This window comes from Ischnura elegans, chromosome 4, assembly GCF_921293095.1.
Source record: "Ischnura elegans chromosome 4, ioIscEleg1.1, whole genome shotgun sequence".
Classification (NCBI taxonomy): Eukaryota; Metazoa; Arthropoda; class Insecta; order Odonata; family Coenagrionidae; genus Ischnura; species Ischnura elegans.
In genome coordinates this window covers 41,717,782-41,740,419 of record NC_060249.1, presented here as the reverse complement: position 1 = coordinate 41,740,419, position 22,638 = coordinate 41,717,782, and the positions used below count along the sequence as shown (strand labels likewise).

At 35.7% G+C, this 22,638-nt stretch overlaps 1 protein-coding gene across 4 annotated transcripts in view; it reads right to left on the bottom strand.

The window, feature by feature from the left end:
• Nucleotides 1-3,616: 3,616 nt before the first annotated feature.
• LOC124157355 (phospholipid-transporting ATPase ABCA1-like) overlaps nucleotides 3,617-22,638 on the bottom strand; it is a 127,789-nt gene continuing 108,767 nt past the window's right edge. For all 4 annotated transcript variants that reach the window (XM_046532015.1, XM_046532014.1, XM_046532017.1 and 1 more), the window contains 15 exons: nucleotides 18,826-18,988; nucleotides 17,476-17,651; nucleotides 16,977-17,154; nucleotides 15,798-15,913; nucleotides 14,284-14,428; nucleotides 14,013-14,136; nucleotides 13,766-13,908; nucleotides 13,533-13,661; nucleotides 12,453-12,566; nucleotides 12,044-12,289; nucleotides 11,314-11,448; nucleotides 8,838-9,061; nucleotides 8,165-8,465; nucleotides 5,537-5,696; nucleotides 3,617-4,455 (listed from right to left, as the gene is read on the bottom strand). In XM_046532015.1, the coding sequence (XP_046387971.1) occupies nucleotides 4,442-4,455; nucleotides 5,537-5,696; nucleotides 8,165-8,465; nucleotides 8,838-9,061; nucleotides 11,314-11,448; nucleotides 12,044-12,289; nucleotides 12,453-12,566; nucleotides 13,533-13,661; nucleotides 13,766-13,908; nucleotides 14,013-14,136; nucleotides 14,284-14,428; nucleotides 15,798-15,913; nucleotides 16,977-17,154; nucleotides 17,476-17,651; nucleotides 18,826-18,988 (2,368 nt within the window). In that variant the 3' untranslated portion in view covers nucleotides 3,617-4,441. The remainder of the gene's footprint in view (nucleotides 4,456-5,536; nucleotides 5,697-8,164; nucleotides 8,466-8,837; nucleotides 9,062-11,313; nucleotides 11,449-12,043; nucleotides 12,290-12,452; nucleotides 12,567-13,532; nucleotides 13,662-13,765; nucleotides 13,909-14,012; nucleotides 14,137-14,283; nucleotides 14,429-15,797; nucleotides 15,914-16,976; nucleotides 17,155-17,475; nucleotides 17,652-18,825; nucleotides 18,989-22,638) is intronic.

The following is a 22,638-nucleotide window of genomic DNA, read 5'->3' as shown; positions in this document are numbered from 1 at the left end:
GGCCCCACTTAACCTCGAGCTACTAACAAAACCCTGGATGCATAACATTGGCAAGGGACTTCTTTGCGTGAGCTCTTGCCTCGGCTGCTCAGGCGTCGCCTGTCACTCGACTACCCAAGATCTGTCACTCGACTTCTCCCTGCTGATTGCTATCCAATAGAATGCGGGGAGGTGAGGCAACAGTACCAAGTAAAAGCAAGCCCAGAGTCAAGTTGTCCCTTGTATGAGGATACCTCCTTGCCAGTTATTTTTGCCTGGTGGTGAATCGTTGAAATCCTTCGATGTTTTCGCTCTGGCGACTGCGTAAATTTCGAAAATTTTAAGTTTCTGCGCGGCAAACATAAAGCAATGAGAGGTATCCTCGTAGAAGGCCCTTCTTAACTTCGAGCTTATAAAAAAACCTTGAAGATCCTCACTCCCCATTATGCATAACATTGGCATGGGACTTCGAGCGGCTATCTCGGCCGCTTAGGCGTAGCCTATTATTCGAGACTATACTTACCCACACCCAAAATCGGTCACTCGGCTTCTCCCTGCTGATCTATATCCAATTGAATGCGGGGAGGTGGGGAAACACTACGAAGTGAATGCACGGCCCAGAGTCAAGTAGTCCCTCCTGTGAGGATACCTGCTGACCCGTTATATTTGCTTAGTGGCGAATCGTTGAAATTCTTCAATGTTATCGCTCCAGCGACCGCGTATATTTCGAAATTTTTAAGTTTCCGCGCGGCAAAAATAATGCAACGAGAGGTATCCTCATATAAGGCCCCACTTAACTTCGAGCTAATGATAAAATTTGAAGACCGTTGCCCTCCTAATGCATAACATTGGCAGTGAACTTCTTTTATGTCAGTCCCGGCGGCTAAGGTGTCGCCTATCACTGGACTACCCAAGATCGGTCACTCAGCTTCTCCCAACTTGTTTGCTCTCCAATAGAATGCTAGGAGGTGGGGCAACAGTACGAAGTATTCGCACAGCCTAGAGTCAAGTAGTCCCTCCTATGTGGACACCCTACTTACCCATTTTGGTTGCCTAGTGGCGAACTCAGATTTATTGTCAGCAGGTAGTTTTGCTTCTTATTGTAATTAATTTCTATTTCATTTAAAAATGCAAATATGAAGTTTAGCTATTGTAATAAATTAATATTCTATACTAATTCTTATTATTAATTTCTATTTCATTAGAAAATGCAACTATGAAGTCTAGCTATTGTAATAAATTATCATTTTATATTAATTCTTATTATTTATGACTTTTTAATCATGCCTCATGTAATTTTCTACTATTGTAATTAGTGATTTCCATTTACAAAGAGGTTGGGGTTAAGGCTGTTGTAATTTCTGCAATGATAAGATAAGATCCTGAATTCATAGTGGTTGTTTTCTGCCAGAAGCACCTGGCCAAAGCTCTAAACTCAAACAAGAAAGATTCCCAAGGACCTGGAACATCCACACAAAAGGTTTCGTTACACTCTTTACAAAAATCTAATTGTGTAGAGGGAAGTCATATAGGCCAAGCGTCAAGGCAATTCCTCTTTGAAACCATGCAATAAGAGGCTTTCTCAAATATTGCAAGGTTGGCCATTATTTTTCAAATTTGAGACAAGTTATGAACAAAAGAGGGATCGTGGTAGCCACATGGATGAAGCGCTTGCTTACTGATCAAGGGATGGCAGTTTCAAATCCTTCTGGCATCCCAAATCAAAATCCTCAAAGGGCATATGGTTTCTCAAGGAAACGAACTGCCCCCTAACTCTTAAATTTGTGATATTTACTTGCCTAAGGCTCAGTCTAGGAAGCTCTAACCTAATCAATTCAAACCAACGGTAAACTCACTGAGTAAGTGATTTTTCCTGTTCTCCATATGATCACAGCAAAGTTTACATTCACTGGCTAAAATTTTGTTTGGGAGCCCCAATAGCCCAGAGTAGAAAGGACGATGCATGTATTGAGTCTTTTCGGACTGATTTCGTATTGTTTATGAAAAGCATGAAATAAAGACAGAATTGTTGATTCTTTAGATCTATGTCATTAAATTTTAGAGATATCGTCCACTACAATCAGATCTACCACTCTGATTACAATCCCGCACCACCAAGACATGACCCACATATCTTACTTATGCTTCTATATACTTCTCCTTTGCCATTGGAAGTGCATTTGAATCATCAAAATTTTCATTTTGCTCACCGAAAAGGTTTTATCAAACGATTTTATTTACTGCCATACAAACTGGCTTCTATATCAAATTGATATACAAATATTGATCCCTTTTTAAACCACTTTGTGAAATTATTATTTACCCTTGCTAATCTTGCTTACCGTTTACCTCACCCTATTGTTTGATCTTTTCTCACTTTCTTTCCCTTTCCTCTCTAGCAAGGGGAGACCACGTACCTTGTTCATCCTTTTTCAATGCTATATTTTTTTATGGCATTCAGAATGGCAAACATATCTCTGAACTGATAGTGGTTCCATTGAATGACCTTTAGTTTGACTGTAATTAATTAATTTTCATGAAGTACTTTTAACAAGCCTTATATACTAAAAAAAAAATAGCGCACCACTCAATAGATGTGTCAGTCAGTGTAATGTTGGCACGTCAACTCTCACCTGTGGGGCTAGGGTTCGGAGCTCTGTCAAGGTATAAGTATATTTATAGTTTTCATTTTAATCATATGACAAGTTTATGCTTAATTTTAATTGCAGCAACCATAGGCACAAGAGAAATTTTTTATCACCATAAAGGCATTTACGCATTTAAGCAGTGTTATTTCAAATGCAGAGATATGATGACTACACTACGGTCGGTATCAAAATGATGTGCCGTTGTGTGTTTCAAATTTATATCTGAACCTCAGTGTATGTCATAATAATGAATAATACGTCATTTTAAAGGAAATTTTATTCTCAATTTTGATTTATTTTATGTTTTATGAGAAATTCGAAAATGTACGCACGCCAATGCAATAAATGACTCCATAAAATTAGCAGTTTTTTCAACTTCATGAACTTTGTAATTCTACCTAAGGAAAACTACTAGATGTACAACATTCATCTACCATAATAAGTTGCAAACATTAATGTAGATTAATTAAATGGCTTTTGCATATTTTTAGAATGAATATTTTCTTGCAAATATTATGTTGTTTGCAAAATAATAAAATTTTTTAAGCACTATCTAGTCCTACACTTTACCCCGAAAGAAAAAATACAATTAATAGAAACACTTCTTAATTCATTTGCAATTTTTCTATGACCCATAATCTATTAAAATATTGATATTTGTGGATGTTAATAACTTCTATGAATGTCATATTGCCAAATGAAGCGCCGGGCCAGTGTGGGTTACCAGGAAGCAAAGTTTCGTGCACAAGACGTGGCAACGCAGCATTCGTTCGCTCTGCCCAATTTTTTTAATGCCCATATATAATCTATACTACATAAAAATCATATATTTTCCGATCAGAGAAAAATTTCACCCCCTTGTAAGTGAGGAGTACTGGGTTGTAGTAATGCCACCTGGGATGGTTTGGATGCTCACAGCTTTCAGTGAAAACATTTTAAGGGACATTTAGGGCACACAAGGCATTCAAAGAGTAAATAAATCAAGAGTATTAATCTTTCCATTGATTATTAATTAGGAGAAAACATTGCTTTGAAGACCAGCATCAAAGCAGTAATAATATTAAAATAATTTACAAGATTTTTCATAAAAAAATCAACAGAAACCAATACATAAGCACTTCCTATACTTATCTTGCTATAAGGAAGATAATACATGTATGTATTGCACGGTCTCGGCCTATATAAAATGAATAACCTTCAATATTTAATCTCAAACTTAAGTATGGCCATTGTTCTGAAAAACTAAGTTATTAATCACCTATTTTAAAATTTGTATTATTAATTATACTTTCAGATAAAAGACATGGCAGTAGAGCCAGATAAAAGAATAAATACATAGTCATACATCTCATTTACAATCACTATCACAAAAATTTGACAGAACATTATTTAACAACAGGTATAGTTATCTATTACCACTAGGAAATAATGTTTCTTAATGTCATAAAAATAAATATCACAATTTGGTTTAGTGGAGAGAAATCAGCTTGTAGATTTCTTAATCTTCCCTCAACTCCTAGCATAAACTTCATCTAAAAATATACCAGCTTAAAGACTCAAACCAGTACGTTAAGAACTTCTGCACAACTTATGATACATCCAAGATAAAATCTGAAGAAATAAGAATTATAAAGTTTTAACATTACATGTTAAAAATTAAAAAAAAGTAAATTGTTTTTGGTTTTGTACACTAAAAATACTGAAACTGATGAAGCAGATTTTGAAAGTAAGTAAAAAAATCACTGACACCCGTTTTCCAAATTGTCACTGGTAAATGTGTCAGTAAGTTGACACTAAAATAATTTTTGAGCCTTTCAAACAGCTCCACCTGAAAACAAAAAATATGATACCATTAGATGATTCATACATTTACATGTCTGTCCTTAATAAGGGGTTAAATTTTTTTTAATGGGTATGCTATTGTTTGTTAAAGCTTGTAGTAGAAGGTCCTTACAACCCATAAAAAATTTCAACTTGAGTGGATATCAAGCAAAAATTTTCAATTTTTCCAAATGATTTCTAGACCTCGTAGGAGTGATTTTACAGCAACTAGTTTAATATACACTCTGAACACGATCAATATGTCCAATTGACCCACCCCATTCTAGTGATGAATAAAACTGACTAAAAAAAGATGTGCATGGCATTTGTTGTACACTAAATATCTCTTTTCCCAAACATCATCCTTTCCAAAATATTATGTATTTATGATTAACATAAAATATTTTTCACTCAATTAGTGGACATGAAAATAATACAGATAATCCACCAACTAGATAATCAGATGTCAGAAAATCAAAAGTAAAAAGTCCAAATAAAGCAGTTCAAATCTGACATAATTACAAATCATAAAAGAAAGTGATGTCACTTGCCCAAGGGGAAATCTGTTGGATTATTAACACTAAATAGAAAATATTCCCTTTTTATTCTGTGCTGATTTCATACATGTCTCCATATGAATAAGTTATCAAAGCTTAGTAGTTTGCTCTTCCTCTATGAGATAGGGGTGCAGCAAGGAATTAAGGCTAGGAGGGGTTTTAGGCGCAACTAATACTGGGGTATGGAATACCCACCAGGATAAGCGGAAGGTACCCAGAAATTTTTTAAAAATAAATGGTTCAAAATGGTGAGTTTTACAGCTTTCTAAGGGATATTTTATAAATCCTTAATCTATTCTATAAGTAATATAAATGCAATTAAGTACATACAATGAATTTAACTTAAAAATTTCTCTGAGCTCTTGGGGGGGGGGTTTACCTCCCAAAACCCCCCCTCGCTGCGCCACTACTATGAGATATGTACCAGCACATTCTTTTCAAAAGGAATTTCAGATAATTAAAAGCATATTTTACCACTTTTTAAAAACAGCATTTTCTATCAGAACACTAAATATAGAATACCATGCTCACCTGTGATGGAAGCCTTGTGTCTATTTGATCGGACGGAACTTGTATGGGGATAACAGCATGCACCACCACCTATCCAGCGTTTTCTGCAAGTTCCATGACCATCTTCCTCCTCTCCAACCCCATTGGCATCCTTCTGCTCATTGGCAAACCTAATGAACACCTGAAAATGAAAATGCAATAATTAATTTGAGTAAGCAAAAAAATCCCAAGTATTACTTCCAATAAAAATACTCTCTTGGTGTGCTCCAGTGAAATGTTGGGGAAATGTCCTAAAAATTCACATCTTTACCCAAATTACTTAAGGCCAATTAATAATGAGTGAATTTCTCACATAATTTGCTAACCAAGGTATCTAATTTGAATAAAATAATTAGCAATAGTGACACAGCTTGTTCAGGTGAGTTCCAGCTGGATACTTAAAGGCACGAACAAATCTGAGGTCCCTTAGTTATGCGTAGTGAAACTGATGAGCCCAGCTTGTGAGAAAAAGTTGCCAGGCTGAACTTCTGAGCAAAATTTGTACCACTACAACGGGTAAACAATCAATAAAGCTCCCATGAAACTTTTGCTTAATTTTACTTTCTTTCTCTGGAGTAATTGATGAGATGTGTATAAAATTATCAAGATGTAGCATTCTCTGACAACATATATCCCAGAATTTTGTTTACAAATTACAATACGAGGCTCACATTCAGACTTTTCCTGTGAAAAATCATTTTTTGAAAAATAATGAAAAAATTAGAGATGGGTCGAATAGCAGATTTCTCGAATTCGAATATCGAATTCGAATATAAAATCATACCTCGAATATTCGAATACCTCGAATTTCGAATACCTCGAATTTCGAATACCTCGAATACTAAATGATGAATGCTGGAATGTTTGACTCGGTTGCCTATGCAGCAGGCAACACAAGATTTTGGGGAGTAATTTTGATTTCCTTAAAATGATTCGAACAGGAATTTAGCTGATTAATGAATAATTTAATTTTATGGAAACAATTGGGCATATAATTAATTCAGCTAACATCGCTTTACCCCCACTCCTGCTGCCAAGTGCTAGCTGACAATCTGAGGCATTTTGCATAATACAAGCTCTTTTCCACCGGATTTTCTTCAATTATTTTCAGTCCATCTTTGGGAGTTCTCACGAGATAAGAAGATGAATTGGAATTGCTATCAGGGAGAAACCAAATATTCTGAGAAAATATCCTTTTGTCTGTGACTGTAACAATAAAGATTTATAGCACCACTCATAAATTGTAACTTGATATATGTTTTCGGAAAAAAATACCGCATCAACTTCCGAGAAGCTCTGCTGCTCATATCGAGTTTCGCCAGAATGCTAAGTCTCCGTCGTGTTTTGACATTTATTTCTTTGCGTAAAATGCTTAAATAAACTCAGAAATACGTCGTGTTTGGTCTTATTCTTTTTGAAATTACGCGCACATTACTAATATTTCAATTCAATAAAGGTGTAACATCAATTGACGAAAGTCATTCTTAGACACCCTTTGTGCTAATAGATGACTCATGCAGCGGTTGACCTCCACAGAAATGGGGAACTTCGAAGCTGGTAGGAAAAAAAAGGTCAGTGGGGGAGGAAAGGGAGGGCCCGAAACACGTTTCTATTGTTCTCGTGTAACTTGGTATTTTTTCGAAGCTAAGGTCTTCGTAATATGATCCCTACGCGAGCTGTTACCTTTTTTTATTTTGAAGAAGAGGAAAGCTTCAGAAGGGGGGCTAGTGCTGAATGGAGAGGGATACCGGACCTTGGGAAATGCGCTAATGTTAGTATCCCACGGTACTCACACAGCAGTTGACCTCCAGAAATGGGGAACTTCGAAGCAGGTAGCCAGAAAAAGGTCAGTGGGTGAGAAAAGGGGGGAGGGCGTGAAACACGTTTTTATTGTTCTCGTAACTCGATATTTTTTTCGAAGCAGGGGTCTTCGTAATGCGATCCCTGCGCGAGCTGGGACCTTTTGTTTGATTTCGGAGAAGAAGATAGCGTCAGAGTGGTTGAGGCGAGTGCTGAATGGAGGGGGATAGAGGATCGTGGGAAATGCCCTAAGGTTGCTATCCCACGGCACTGAGTTTCTCCTGGTGGGGGGAATCGGGGCTTTTCGGATTTTTTCACCCGACTATTTTCGGTTCCCCTCGTCGAACACTTTTCACCACTAAAATCCACGAATTTGATGCAATTCGTCAACTTGCGTAAAACGGCGCTGCGAGCACTAAATGACTACAGTTCTCTACATTTTTCCGAGTCACTACCAACGACGTGCGTGCGACAGTGTATGACGCGAAATTCAAAGTATTCGAGGTATTCGAGGCGGTACTTTTCGCATAACTATTCGAAATCTCGAATATCGAATACTTTCTAGTATTCGAGGTATTCGAGTATTCGCGGATACTATTCGCACATCTCTAGAAAAAATCCCAATAAACAAAATTTGTCAAATTACCACAAATACCTCCATACCACAACACATTCCCCACAATTTTGCTAAATGTCCCCATTTCAATAACTGAATCAGCTGAACAGGGGAGCATCACAGGGTCACCTAAACTGGCTGAATAAAGCTTGGGAGACTATCATTATTTACATTAACATAGATGTATTCACTACCTCCTCCAATGTTGTTTGCATAATGGAGTAATCCTCCACAACACCTCCTTCTCTGGCCTCTTCCATCGCACGAAAGACAGCAGATAGTTTAATAGGGGTTGAGGCATTGCTAGGCATTGCTTCACCATTGGAAGCTTCAGAATTTAAGGGGGTCCCCTTTGGTAACTGAAAGCGAAGCCGATTGTGATGAGCTTCGCGCAGAATTGCACCAGGGGGAAGTCTATCTGTCAGTTTGTCTGCAACCATCTCTGCTCTCATATCACTAGGACAATGAACAATAAGGGTGTATCCACTGCCAAACCTATTTGAAGAAAGATATATTGGTTTTATTAGTAGATAATTTACAGATCTTTGGTTAAAACCAAATCACTTGAATGAGGTTAACATTCTTTTGATTTCAAATATTTTTTCATGCCTTCTACAATTAAAAATGAATTCAGAGAGGACATTTTTGATAATTTATGTATGTAAGTAATATTTAGGATAAAACTCATATGCATAAAAATTGGCTCAGTTCATTCAAAATGAACATAAGTTATAAAATAAATACTTTATGTTTGACTTTGCTGTTAAGTGTCTTTTGCCTATGTATGATAATTTTACATGTTACACATTTAAAAAAATAGAAGGCTATTTTCATAACACATTTAAGTAACACAACTTGATGACTTACTTATCCTTGAGATGCTGAACACTCCCAAGGCACCTAAAGCGGCCATTGACCATGATTGTCAAACGTGAACACAAGGCTTCACATTCCTCCATGGAGTGAGATGTCAAAACAACAGAACGGCCCCTACTGCCTCCATCTCTTTTACTCTTGTCTCTAACAACAGACAAGATGCAAGCCCAAAGGAACCGTCTTGCTCCAACATCCATTCCACTGGTAGGCTCATCCTGGAAAAAACATGGCTTTCAGCACAGACTCCTTGAATTTTACAATTACATTTATAGCTGGAAATTATATATTTTAAAGCCTAATATTTCTCAGAGTAGAGAAACTTATGATTATTTAGTTTGTAACATAGCAAAAAAGAACCTGTGAAAAATAATAGAAACATCACACATGGTGAACAAAACTTTTTTCCGTATCATTTCCCTCATTTTCCAGGAGAGTGTCCTCCAAAATATCCTAATAATTTGCTTACAACAGATTTTCAATACGCCCCTAAGTGGACCTAAATACAATAGGGTAAATGGGAGCAGAAATCAACACACTTCTCATCACAATAGATTTACATTTTTGTGAATAAATACGTATTGTGATCAGAATAATCAATTTAAAAAATGAGAAGAGTGGAGACAGAAAAATAAATAAACATGTCAATCTATTCTCTAACGTGGAAGATCAAACCAAACTTTGAGAGCAATTCGAAAAGTGACCTCTGAATCTCTGTAAAAACAAACCAGCACAGAGGGAAAAAATTTATTTATTTACACATCAAAGGTACAACTCTCTTCTATTTTTCAAAATAGTCTCCCTCATCATTCAAGCAATTGCCATGCCTTTTTACCAATTCCTTCGGCATAAAGCAGCCGCCTTTAAGTTTTATTAATGTGTCATAGCATTTTTAAGTTCCTTATCATCAGCGAAATGCTGACCCCCATGCCAATTCTTCATTGCAGTGAACAGATGATGATCAGAAGTAGCTAAATCCAGGCTGCAGGGAGGATTTTGACACATATCCCATTTTAATTTGTATAAAAACTCTCCTGTTCTGTCAAAAATCTGTTCAAAACCTCTCCAATGTGGCACACAATTCATGATGGATATCTGGTGCGGAGTTTTTTTTTCTGCCCAAAGAAATTTTATCACTCCTTGTACCTCACGGTTTGCAGGTTTTCATACGGAAGCGCTAATGATGGGCTCTGTGCGAGTGAGTAGACTCAGCAGACTGAGCTGTGAGGTGAGTGAGTCTTATTTGGTGCATCACGACTCCCTCCGCGCACAATGTGTGTGTTGGAGTCATGTGAGGTGGAAGTCAGACTCCATGCATGCATGACTCCTTCCACATACATTTTCTGTGTGAGGCTCATCGCACGTTTGGCAGGTCAAAGCGACCACATGGCACTTATCGCAAGTAGCCCACTGCTCACCTTTTAACGTAACTTAAAAGATTCTTGTGATTCATTTCATGGGTATTGCTCTAAAGAATATCATATGACCCTCATTGTAATTCTCCCTCCTCTATTTTCCTTGCATCATGCAAAAAAAGGGTTGGAGATGCTCACGTAAAAGTTTTCATCAATGGCAAATTTATGAAAGTAATACAAAGCAAAAATGAAAATTTGTTCTAACATGAACAACTGAGATTAATCGAGGAAATTAATTATGAAATGCTAACATGATCATGTAGTTTCAGAGAGAATATTTTGATACAAAGAAATTTTAAAAATTGTCTTCATCTCTAAGCACAGGCGACGGAACATATTGTCTGTCTTCCATGAAAAATGTAATGTATTGGCAGAAATGGTTCCTAAGTTATATCATCTGTTAAGCATAGTGATTATTAACTATGTGATTGATTTGAAACAAATTTTTTAAATTATGATATAGGGAATGTTGCATTTTAAATGTTCGTTAAGAAATCCCCCCCACCACCTTCCCCTCCCTTTCTTCCATTCCCCTCTTCCCCCTCCCCACAACCCAGAAACACTTTGCCGAGTTGCACAGTGCAAGCAGCTCTCTGGGGTGTTCTGTGAGCGGTGAGGCAGCTCAACAAAAAGAGTCGTTTATGCCATCACTAGGGAGCACACATTTTGTCACATTATAACAGGCAAATGCTTGGCCCTAAAACACTATTACTTGCCCATTGGAAGCATATTGAATCACAAGTGCTCCACTCAGGATACGATTCCTTATGGTTACAATTTTGTCTTCATTCAATGAGAATGTGTGGATTGATATACAGACTTACATCTCTTCTTTGTAGTACTGGGCAAGTAGAATGTAGTAGGAGAGCACAAAAGGTACACTCTACTGCGGGATGAATGGCACTAACTAATTGTTTATTCTAACTTTCCAAAAAAGATTCTGAGATTCCAGAAAATTTCCCTGCCATTTCCCCAGTTTGCAGGCACACTGCCATATAAATCATCATTATTGTAATACATAATTATCTTAAGCTGGCTAAATTATTACATCTCACCAAAAAGACAAGAGGAGGATCCCCAACCAATGCAATGGCAGTGGAGAGTTTTCGTTTATTCCCTCCTGAGTAAGTTCCAGCTAGTCGATCAGCATAACGTCCAAGGCCCAACCTCTTTAAACCTTCATCCACCAACTGCAAAGTGAAGTAAAAGTAAACTGATTTAACAGCTCAACAAGACATAAAAGAGGATATAAAGGAAAAACATAAATTTAAAGCCTCTGTATATGAAATGAATACATACACAAGGAATGGTGTAAATATATATGATATTTTAAATTAATAATATAATCTCAGATCAAAAAGGATTAAATAATTTACTTGAATTATCATAATTAGGAAAATAAAAAAGAGTGTGAAAACCACAGGAATAGATGTTTTCAAATATAATCATACATTTTAATTTCATGCAATCCCTTTGAAAATGGATAAATCTGGGATTACTCAGCTAACTCGTGATCAAAAATTACAATCACTGAGCAACAAATTGATGGGAAAATTTGTTGCACAGTACAATACAGCAAAGTAGGTACAAAGGGTACAGTTTGTAAAAACTGTTATCAGCAAAGTTGTGCTTTTGATCAAGTATGAGCACTTTTATGTTTAAGACAAGCACACAAAAATAAACATGGCACTAAAAGCTAATAATACAATATGATTTTAATACACATATACATTGCATGCTATTTAATGTTGATATAATATAGAAAAGATTTGAAATGATGCATACTCTTTGTACATGTTTTGATGGCACACCCCGCAGCCGTGAGTACAGAGTCAAATGCTCCCGAGCAGTAAGGAGCGGATCTAGGGCATCAAACTGAGGACAGTATCCCAATTGACGCCTCCGCACATCTGCAAGTTCTCCATCTGGTGAACCACTGCTCAACCCGCAACCAGTCTTAGATGATGGCAGTATGCTCCGTCCACAAACATATGCGTTTCCACTGGTAGGGTGGGTGTCACCAGTCAGCATCTGAATATCAGACAGGAGTTAGGGTCTATATTAAAGAAAAGCTAATTCAAATGTAAGTGAAATAGCAAATCATAAAAACTTGCTTGAGAATGATATGGCATGAACAGTTCCAGAGCTGAAAACGAAGGCTATCAGAAGAGAGACTAAGGCTGTATAGAGGTACCTTAAAAGTAGTGGTTTTTCCTGCTCCATTCAAACCAAGGAGCCCAAAGCATTCTCCCCATCTAACACCCATACACAGCTGATCAACTGCAGGCCTCATCCCAGAGGGATACACCTATTGAGATAATACAGAAAAATAGGGATTTATTAAAATATGTAAGCAACACTGCAAAAAAATACTAAGCAATAATTCATAAACTGCTTCAAAGTTAGCTTGAAAAACTAACGTCAAATGTTACAAAAAGGGCAAAAAATTAAATGACACATTGATAAATAATTATTTCATTATTCCTATGAAATTCATGATTCTGAGAGTTACTCATAGCTATTTTCTACACAACATCCGAAAATAATGAGTGACATCATGCGTGTAAGTCTTCAGTTCTGAAGAGAACGATGAAAATGGACAACTTGTTTGGACTTTTAAATCAAAGAAAACTTAAAAATCCCAAAAGTACAATGCTGTGCTTTCCCAGCAAATAATTTGAGCAAAATCTCTCTCAGTTTTCATACTTTTAGGTCCTTTCATATCTTCCTCCAATGTTTCAACATGCCACTCACCCACTATCATCAGGGATACAGGAAACGAAGCGCCATTCCATCATCAGCAGCCCAATTCACCCGGCTAAATCATTTCAGAATGGCTATAGCAAATACTATGTAACTCAGAATGGCTACGGCAGAGGGAATTAATGAATAATCTTGAAATAACACAATAAAAACTTGCTTTGAGCAGTAGATGGTACCTGGTAAGTCAGCAAATCTTGACAGAAATGCACTTGGAGATCTGGATCTCTGATGATGATGGACAAGTCACACATCAAAACATTGGAGAAAGATATCAGTTGCTGACTCAGGGTAGATTTAGACAGGGTAGACCATAGAGGTAGATTTTCAACTTATAGTTATCAAGTCCCACAAAATTTAAGATTTTTTAAGACCATTTTTTTAAATTTCAAAATGTAAAACCCTGATTCAAACCTGTCTTTGTAAGAGGAAATTATTTCTAATAAAAATTAGAGATTAAAACTTACTGTTAAATCGATTCATCAATTTGAACATACTCAATAAATATGCATACCTTAGTTAAATTTTCTAAACGTAAAATATCATCATCAGCACCATTAGAAAGTACTCTTCTTCTTTCTTTGGCAACATCCTCTTCTTCATCTTCAATAAGAGGAATACCTTGGCGTCCCCTACAAAAAAGCTGAAAAAGTGGAAAAATAATTATTGCTGAAATCCAAGATGCTGAAAAAATTCAGATACATAGTACAGTATTTTCAATCATCACATTGAAAATCATCTACTTACCCTAAATTTATTCCAAACATTGAGTAACACTTGATACTCCACAGCCAAGTTTAAGCCAAAAAAGACGAATCCAGCAATGAACATAGAGAAAAGGTTTTTCCCCAAAAAGTCCCATTCAAACAGGTTAAAATTGATTTCCAACCCTAAAAAGAATAAAAGTCATTAAGATTAAACAATTGGAATAATAATCGTTAAAGATTATTTATAGTTAAACAGATTGATAAGTTTTAGCAGGAGGTTAACTCACCGAGGGAATGTAAAGACTGTTGGGCCATATGATGTGTAGCCATTTTCATCAGACCTTGCCCAAGGCAAAAATGAGGAAATATCAAAAACACTTCTCTAATTATAGATGCTATGTATTGAAGTTCCTGTAAAAGTTAAATGTTAACGTAACAGAGGATAATAATGCACATGAACCCCATTTCAACAGAATTTTCCATTTTATTTTATTTGAACATAAGGTGGACTGCATGTAACTGAAATGCACTTAGTAATATCATAAACATCATACAAACCTCATCATCAAATATTTCCAGGACGAAAGTAGCTACAGTAGTAACAATTCCAATGAATAGATTAGCACAGCCAAGGGCTACAAAAGCAGAGCTAGGTATTGAAAAAAGGAAACTGGCTGGGTACATAAGAGGAATGCTGGCCCACCTGGAACAACAGAAAGTTTAGATTACCTACGACTCATTGGCCCAATAAATATGTATGTATTTCATATTTATAAACAGAATTCTACATTAGATGGTAAATAACTTTCATAGCAAAATACATATTTAAAAACAATACATATAATGAATAGCATATATTCATTAAGAAAATTATCACTTTGGCTCACTAAGAATCTAACTAGTATTAGTTTGGGAACGGCTCGCCTATCCAATTTCCTAAAATCCTACGGCTCACCTTGCCAGTTGCCATTGCCTGTGTGCAGGACCAACGAGAGGAAACAAGAATCTTCACAATACTAAAAAGCACAAAGCTCAATTCACTTCATTCTTAATTGGAAATATTTGGAAGGACATTCATGGGTACCTCTTGTTGCCCTTGCGTACAGTCAATATGTCACACACCATATGCTATTTTTTAAAGAATGGTGAGCTATTACAGAGCTGACAGAATTTGGATTCAAGATGCACCAATTTGAAAAAAAGGGCATCCAAGATAAACAGATCAGGTGTTTTTTTTGCAATGGATTCAACAGATGGTGACACTTTCATAAATCCACTTTTTAGCAGGTTCAGCAAAAATATATTTAAAATAAATTTAAGGCTTTATTTGAAAATCAAAGCCATGAAACCAACACAGTTTACTCAATAACCTAACTTTTCATTAGAATTCTAAAAAATTATTTACATCAAGGATGAAGAACTTTGTACTTTCACATTAATATTTATTCACGACCATGGTTTCAACGTTAGACGTCATCCTCAGGTGAACTCTACAGAGGTCCATCACATCCTTTTATACCAGGCAAGGAGGGGTAGGGAGGAAGGTAATTAGGTTGAACGGATTGGTTAACAGAGAAGAGGGAGGGGGGAAAAAACCTTGGTCATGTGGTATGGAAGAAGTTAGGGGGAGGAGGCTCCCTTATGGGGGGACGTCTAACGTTGAAACCATGGTCGTGAATAAATATTAATGTGAAAGTACTAAGTTCTTCTTTCTTAATTTAATTATGAATCGCTTTCACCAAGTTACGCCTCAAACAATTAATTTTATCAAGGATGAAATTTTCCTTTAGAAAATCAATCAGCTTAGCTGCTATATGCTTGTTTCATGCAGTGCCTAAAAAATTATTTTCCAGAATTAAAAAAATTGGTAGATATTATTTATTTTTAAGTAAGAGTGTGGCTGCAAAGCTAAGACTTTTTTGAGATGGCAGAGTGGCAAATAAATACAAATACAATTTTAGGGTTCTACGGCATTTGCAAACTAAATAAATATTTAGATCTAAATAATTCTATGAAATGCACAATTCTGGAGAATGAATGCATGTAATTGACAGTATTTTTTGAGAACTTACCCATAGAGGACCAGCAAAAGAATCAGTCCTTTGATGTTCTTTTCTGACACATATGCTTGCTCATCAAAAGCCAGGAAAATGAAAATGCACAATGTGGCAGATACCAAGTAATTCATCTAAATAAAAAAGGAAAAAATATTTTTGTCACAGGTATAAATAATATTTTAGTCTTTATTTATACGGAAAGTACCTTGTTTTTCATTTTAATGTTTGAAAATCCCATCCCACACAAATAAAATATGTGCAGAACAGACATCTGCTTCCTTTTAGTTCCTCTAACTTCAGAATAATCATATTTGTACTGTACTATTTCCTATATTATCTACTCGGTGCTCTTCTTTTTAAGATTTTCAGAGAGAGAATCCCTAATTATCTCCGGGAAATCTTTATGAACAGATCAGTAACCGTACCCATATGTCATCTCACAAAAAGGACTATTTATGCTATCCTACTCCACGTACTAATATCTACCAGAAATAATTTCTGATAACGGGATCAAAATTTTGGAATTCTCTCCCTGAGGATCTTAGACAGAAGGGCTCCATCCATGCTTTTAAAATTAAATTATACATGGATTTACTCAGTGGAGAGCTAAAATAAAACTCCCACGAAAAATACAGCCTATTACGTATTATTATTATGTATTATGTACTATTGCCCAATATTCTGTCTGCCTATGATGTCAAATTTCAATCCTTGTTGCGTGTTATTTCTTTTTTATATGTGTGTATCAAACAACTTTACTTGACATTTTTCATGAACTTTGCTTCATGGAACATGAACATGCTTTGATGAGTCATTTTATTGTAAATTGTGTTTTTGCTCCAAGGGTTTTTTCCGAGAGCATAATAAATATCTATTCTATTCTATTTCCTAAAATGTACTTAGTCTAAATCTGATAGCCACTATCTAGGCAGAAAATAATGGCCTATTAAACTTTTTACCAGTTTCTTTTCAAGAGGTTTAAAATCCTTTAAATGTATTCAGTACATATATAGTTTGACTCATTGAAATTTCCATAAATTAGAGAACTATCAAATAATCATTGGATCACCTTGTGCCATGGTGGTGTTGAAACATTTTGTATGTTTCAGTGTAATACAAATAGTGAAGAGACAACTGCTAGTTTTTGAACTGTTCAAAGCTTAATATGTAGTTCACAGAAAATCATTTACTCACTGAATCCCATGCATATGAAGCAATCCAGTAAATAGTTGGATGAACTCCTGACACCATCTGCAAATGCTTGGATTTAGACGATCTCTCTTCAATGAGGAACACCACAAAGGAGGCAGGAACAAAACTTAGGGCAAATATCACAGAAATTGCATGAAGCAAACTAATTCCAGACTGCTTGCTAAAATAAAAAAAATAATAAATGAATACACAGTAGTTTTTAAAGGCTTAAAAATTAATTTTTAATATTACCAAATCACAGAATCACTGGCAAAAATCCTAACTGGGTGAAAAATACTTGGCTTAAAATTTTTTTGAATGCAATCATCAATTCTCTACTTCTTCGATGGATGCTGATTTGAACGAAATTAAAAACTTTCACACCATTTGATGGATATCAGATGGATATTATAGAAACATTGGCACTTGGTCAATTAGCCTTAGTGTCAAAATATTGAAATTATAATAATATGTTTTCATTAAATAAATGATTTATACTTACAAGAGTTCCTGAGACATCTGAACATCAGTGAAGTTCATTGGATGATTGATCACTTGGATTCCATAGTGGTCAGAATATACACCTGGTTTCTCAGGCATTGATGCACGCAGGACAACATTGCTAATGGCACTCATGTATGACACAGATGAGGCCCAGCCTTTATTATTGAACCAAACCTAAGGAAGAATTAAAAGAAGCCTGATGGATTGATAAACCACAGCATATATGTACAAAATCAAAGTAAAGTTATCTATAAATAATCAACTGAAAAAGAGAAAAAACCCATTCATTGAAACAGTATTGAATTCTTTCAAATTAGGAACGAGACTGGTAACAGAAAAGCTAATCACGAAGAAGGTATTCTTTGAGCTCTTCATTCTAAGAGTTTCCTGCCATCTTAATGATATATTTGAGGATTCAGTTAAATATGAAAGTACATAAATATAAATTTTGTATTTGGTCCATTTTCCAATTAATTTCATTGTCATCATCATTAGTCAACAATCATAAGATTGGTTTGATGCATCTTTCCATTCCTCTATCCTATGTACTAGCCTTTTCATAGCGAAGTATGAAAAATTTATCACAGCTGACCAATTTACACTCTCGGGTAGTCCCTGCCTGGAGAGCCCAATGGGAGACGAGGATATTCGGAATGTTTTACCTGAGAGAAATCCATAATGTGAAATGGTTTCCTCTTGCCTTCCACATTGCAGTACTACAGCCATAAAAGTAAATGTTAACATGACTTCAGTGAAATGAGTGTCGCTGTACAGAACATTGTGATCTGCACCTTCACCCATACAAAAAAGAGCTGCTGCCCACTACCCCATGTGATGGGAGGCATAATTGTTGGCAATTTCCTGTCGCCAAGTCACGGCATTTTCACAGGCTCAATGTATCATTTAGATGGCCTATCTTACCCAGAGATAGACTCATACCACCTCCGAATGTTGCCGCTTTTTGTCCATGACTGCTTATTTGACAAGTAAACTCGCTTATAGCACAGCAAACCTCTATATCTATAGGTTAGCCCACCATTAGCAACCCTACGGATGCACTTGTTGGCTTAAAGCTCAGCCACAAGCCATTTAATTAAAATTAACAATAATCCACACAACTTTAGAAGCAAGGATTTTTTAAATAAACATGCATGTATACAAACAATTACTTTGGATTTTTTTAAATTAACACTTATAATATAAAAGATTCCAGCATAACACCAAATATGAAAAATAATGAACTACATACCTCCAAAATAATAAGATATTTATTAATAATGAAGTCAAGGTATATGCTTAGTTATATTTGTGTCATACATGGGTTATAGATACTTGAGGCTTCACCTACCTTAATGTTGTTGTATATATCTTTATCTTTAAACAGAGATCTGGTGCCATTCACAAAATCAGTAAACTGAGTTATGTTACTGAAATAATTTGAAAATAAACTTCCAAGATTCCCCACCCTTAGTGTGAGGTTGTTTTTCATCCCAAATTGAAATCCACCATATCTGTACATAGAAGAAAGAAACCAATGACATAAAAGAAATATGTATCATATTCAACAATAGAAGCATCATTAATGACATTAATATAGGGTCAATCCATTTCAAATCACCCAATATAAATAAAATTTGTTGCTCAACATTTTTAATTTTCTTGATTTTTTAATCATGAGTTCCCTATAGGTAGGCAGTCACAAATCACTATTTGAAAAAAATTTAGAAGCCATATTTTTTTTTTGGCAGCCATTTTTAAAAGGGCGGCTGGGCAAATTTTGATGAAAAACGTGGGTTGCATAAAGTTAAATTTCGAAGCTATTTTAAAAGATATCAGAATAATTCAAAAACCAGTGAGTTTAGCATGAAATGAGCTATAGGAATTCATTGTTTTAATTTCTCTATCATGAAAGAGAGTCAGTCAAACTCTTTCTGCAAAAACCCGGGAAAAATTTGTCAATATTAACTTTTTAAGACCTAAAATTTTTATGTTGGGAATGAGACTCACTAATCAAATTTTATTTCTGTGTTAAATACTTAAATAACTATTTGCAGCATAAGTTTTAGTTCTGAGAAGGCACTCCTTTTTTTGATACGGGCTATCAAAAATAGCTGAAAACCTTTTAACGTCAATTTTCGTAGGTCAATATCTAAAAAGGGACTGAGTGAAAACAAGCGAAAATTTTACAAAATGTTATTTAGACACATAAGAACATCTCCAAAAAAAATTATGACTGAGACTCTCCTACATTTAGAGTAGTGGAGCAGTGAATTTCAGAAAAAAACGCTACCGTTCCATGCGCTCATGCAGTGCAAGTTAGCAAACAAGGGCTTGATTAAATAATTAAATTAGCAATAATTTTTATTTAAAACAATTACTTTACACATAAAATTTTATTTATTTATGTAGGTCTGCCTTACATTAATAATAAAAATTGATTTATAACTAGAAATCTTTTGTATCAGCAAAAAAACTATTGAATTATAACATATCAAGAAGTTAATGCACTTATGTTTACAAAAAGTATTTATTTCATCTATTGTACTAAAAAACCATGCATATCAATATGTGTAGAATATAAAAATATGCAAGAATGCATTTGCAAGTGAATAAACTTTCTCAATTGACATATCAAGTATCATGTGTCATTAAGTCAGTGAGAGTTTTGCAACTGTAGTCTTAAATTCTCCCATTTACAACACTTTGTACAGCCTACAACTACGTAATCAATTATTTATAAATTGATCTCAACCCTGGTAGTGAATAGTAAACTGATTATATACTTATGTGTATCGTTTGAAAAAAAAACAAACATTTTATGGTATAGTACACCTTGTGTACAGATTTAAAAATTGTATATAATTTATGTAAAATGTATCCAATATTAAAAATGAGTCAATCAGCATCCAGGTCAGGCTCAAGGCATATGATAAAAGAAACACTCAAACCACAGAATTTAAATTTTTGGTGGCACTACCACCTTCAGCTTTGGGAACAAAAGCATGAATATGCTGGAAGGGGACCAGGGAGAGTTAAGGGAGGGGGGATACTAAGGGGTAGCAGGGTAGGGGAAGGATTGAATGGGTAAAAGCAATTAAAGTAATTACCTGCTGATCCAGGAGGATGAAAAGCTTTAATCCTCTCCCTATTGAAGTTTAAATGCCTCATTCTCCGCTCCGTCCTAACCCGGCCGAAACCGGCCGCCGCCATTTAAGTCGCTCCTTCATAAACCGGCCAAATCCGCCCGGCCTGCCCTGGTGTGTTTGGGGCAGCCTTTTGAGCTTCATAGGCATCTGTTTTATCTTGAGAGTGTTTATCTTTGCTAGCCCAAGCTACCTTCCTATCTCTCGTTTCATTAAGAAGAAGCAGAACGTCGTCACCATAAGCTAAAATCCCGAGACAATAAGGTGCTTTGTTCCAGCGTGGCACATAAACTGAGAAATAATGAGAGAAGATTTCTAAGCTATTACGATGGAATTTTTGGGAGGGCCAGTTTTGAAATGGTGTGATACGAAAACCCTAGGCCTGTCCTGTGTTATTTAGAGTGACTGTCACATTAATGGCGATATTTCTTTCTGTGTGGTCACACACAAGCTCACGCTTTTCCTATCTCACATGGCAAGGGGGCGAAGCTCAGCTCAAATGAAAAGAAAATTAATCCCCCTCAGTTCTGTTTGTGGGTGGTCACAGGCACTCTCACACTTTTCCTATCTCATATGGCGAGGAGGCAAAACTCAGCTCAAATGAAAAGAAACCTAATGCCCCTCAGTTCTGACCATGGCTTCGTTAAGTGAGGATGCTATCGCAGAAGAAGTGAATCTCAGTTGATCTTTGACTAAAGAACGTGTCCTGTCCAGGTAGTTTTAAAATTGGATTTTCATTGTTCTGTGGTGAAGGATTCAGTATGAGTTGTTTTGTGGGTGAACTATTAAGTGAACAGTGCCATAAACAACACTACAAGAAAGAAGTGCCTGCAGAATTAATAAGAGTGAGTGACATGCCACCGGAAGAACAATTGTTGCTTAAATTAAGAGTTTCGAAGGAAATTACAAACATTTGCCATTACCACAGGGATAAATATTTAGAAAAATACTATCACATTTTTGGAAAAAAATGTTGTGACCCATTCGGTGCTCACAAAAAAACAGTTAAAAATGGTTTGCGTAAAATTCTAATTGAACACCTTTCAAAGAAAAAAAATGTTGATATTGACCTAATTCCTGGACAAGCTTTATGTCCAACCTGTGCATCAAAAATATTTGTAAATAAACCAGAAGAAGGGGTAAATAGTGTTGAAAATGACCCAGTATTTCTTCCTGAGCCTTTTGAGTTTGTTGAGTATAATCCTTTGCAACAAGTAGAATCCATTTGCGAAACTTTGGAATTATCTCCTTTGTGTAAAATAACAAAATTCAACACTGAACAGCGACTGTCAGCTTTACATAGAAAAACTGATAAAATTACAAGTGCAGTCAAGCGAAAATTGGAAGAATCTTTCCAAAATGACTTAAAGGCTCAAAATCCTAATTGTACAGAAAACGAACAAAGTGAGTATGATATGCTTATTACCCAACTGAAAGAAAAATTCAAAGATTCCAGTAAAGACGATAAAATTAAGATAATTAGCCTCTTGCCAAGATCATGGTCAAAGAAAAAAATAATAGAGGAATTTGGTGCATCTGAATACATGGTGAAATTAACTAGGCAGCTAGTAAAGGATCAAGGTATCTTCCCACATCTTTCAAAAAGACAAGGCAACAAAATAAGTGAAGTTATTATTAACAGTGTTAAAGAATTTTATGAGGATGATGAAAATAGTCGCTTATGTCCAGGTAAAAAGGAGTGTGTTTCAACTGTGATTAAAAATGTTAAGGTGCAGAAGCAGAAAAGGTTAATTCTTCTCTCACTGAATGAGCTCTACAGCCTCTATAAACAGAAATACCCAGAACACAAAATTGGGCGCTCAATGTTTTGCGCTCAACGACCAAAGTGGTGCGTTCTTCCAGGTTCATCAGGAACTCATAGTGTGTGTGTTTGCAAGCATCATCAAAATGTGAAGCTTATGATAGAAGGAGCAAAGTTTAATGCAAGTTATAAAGACCTAATAGCTTTCATGGTTTGTGACATTGACAATGAAAAATGTATGCTAAATACCTGTGCA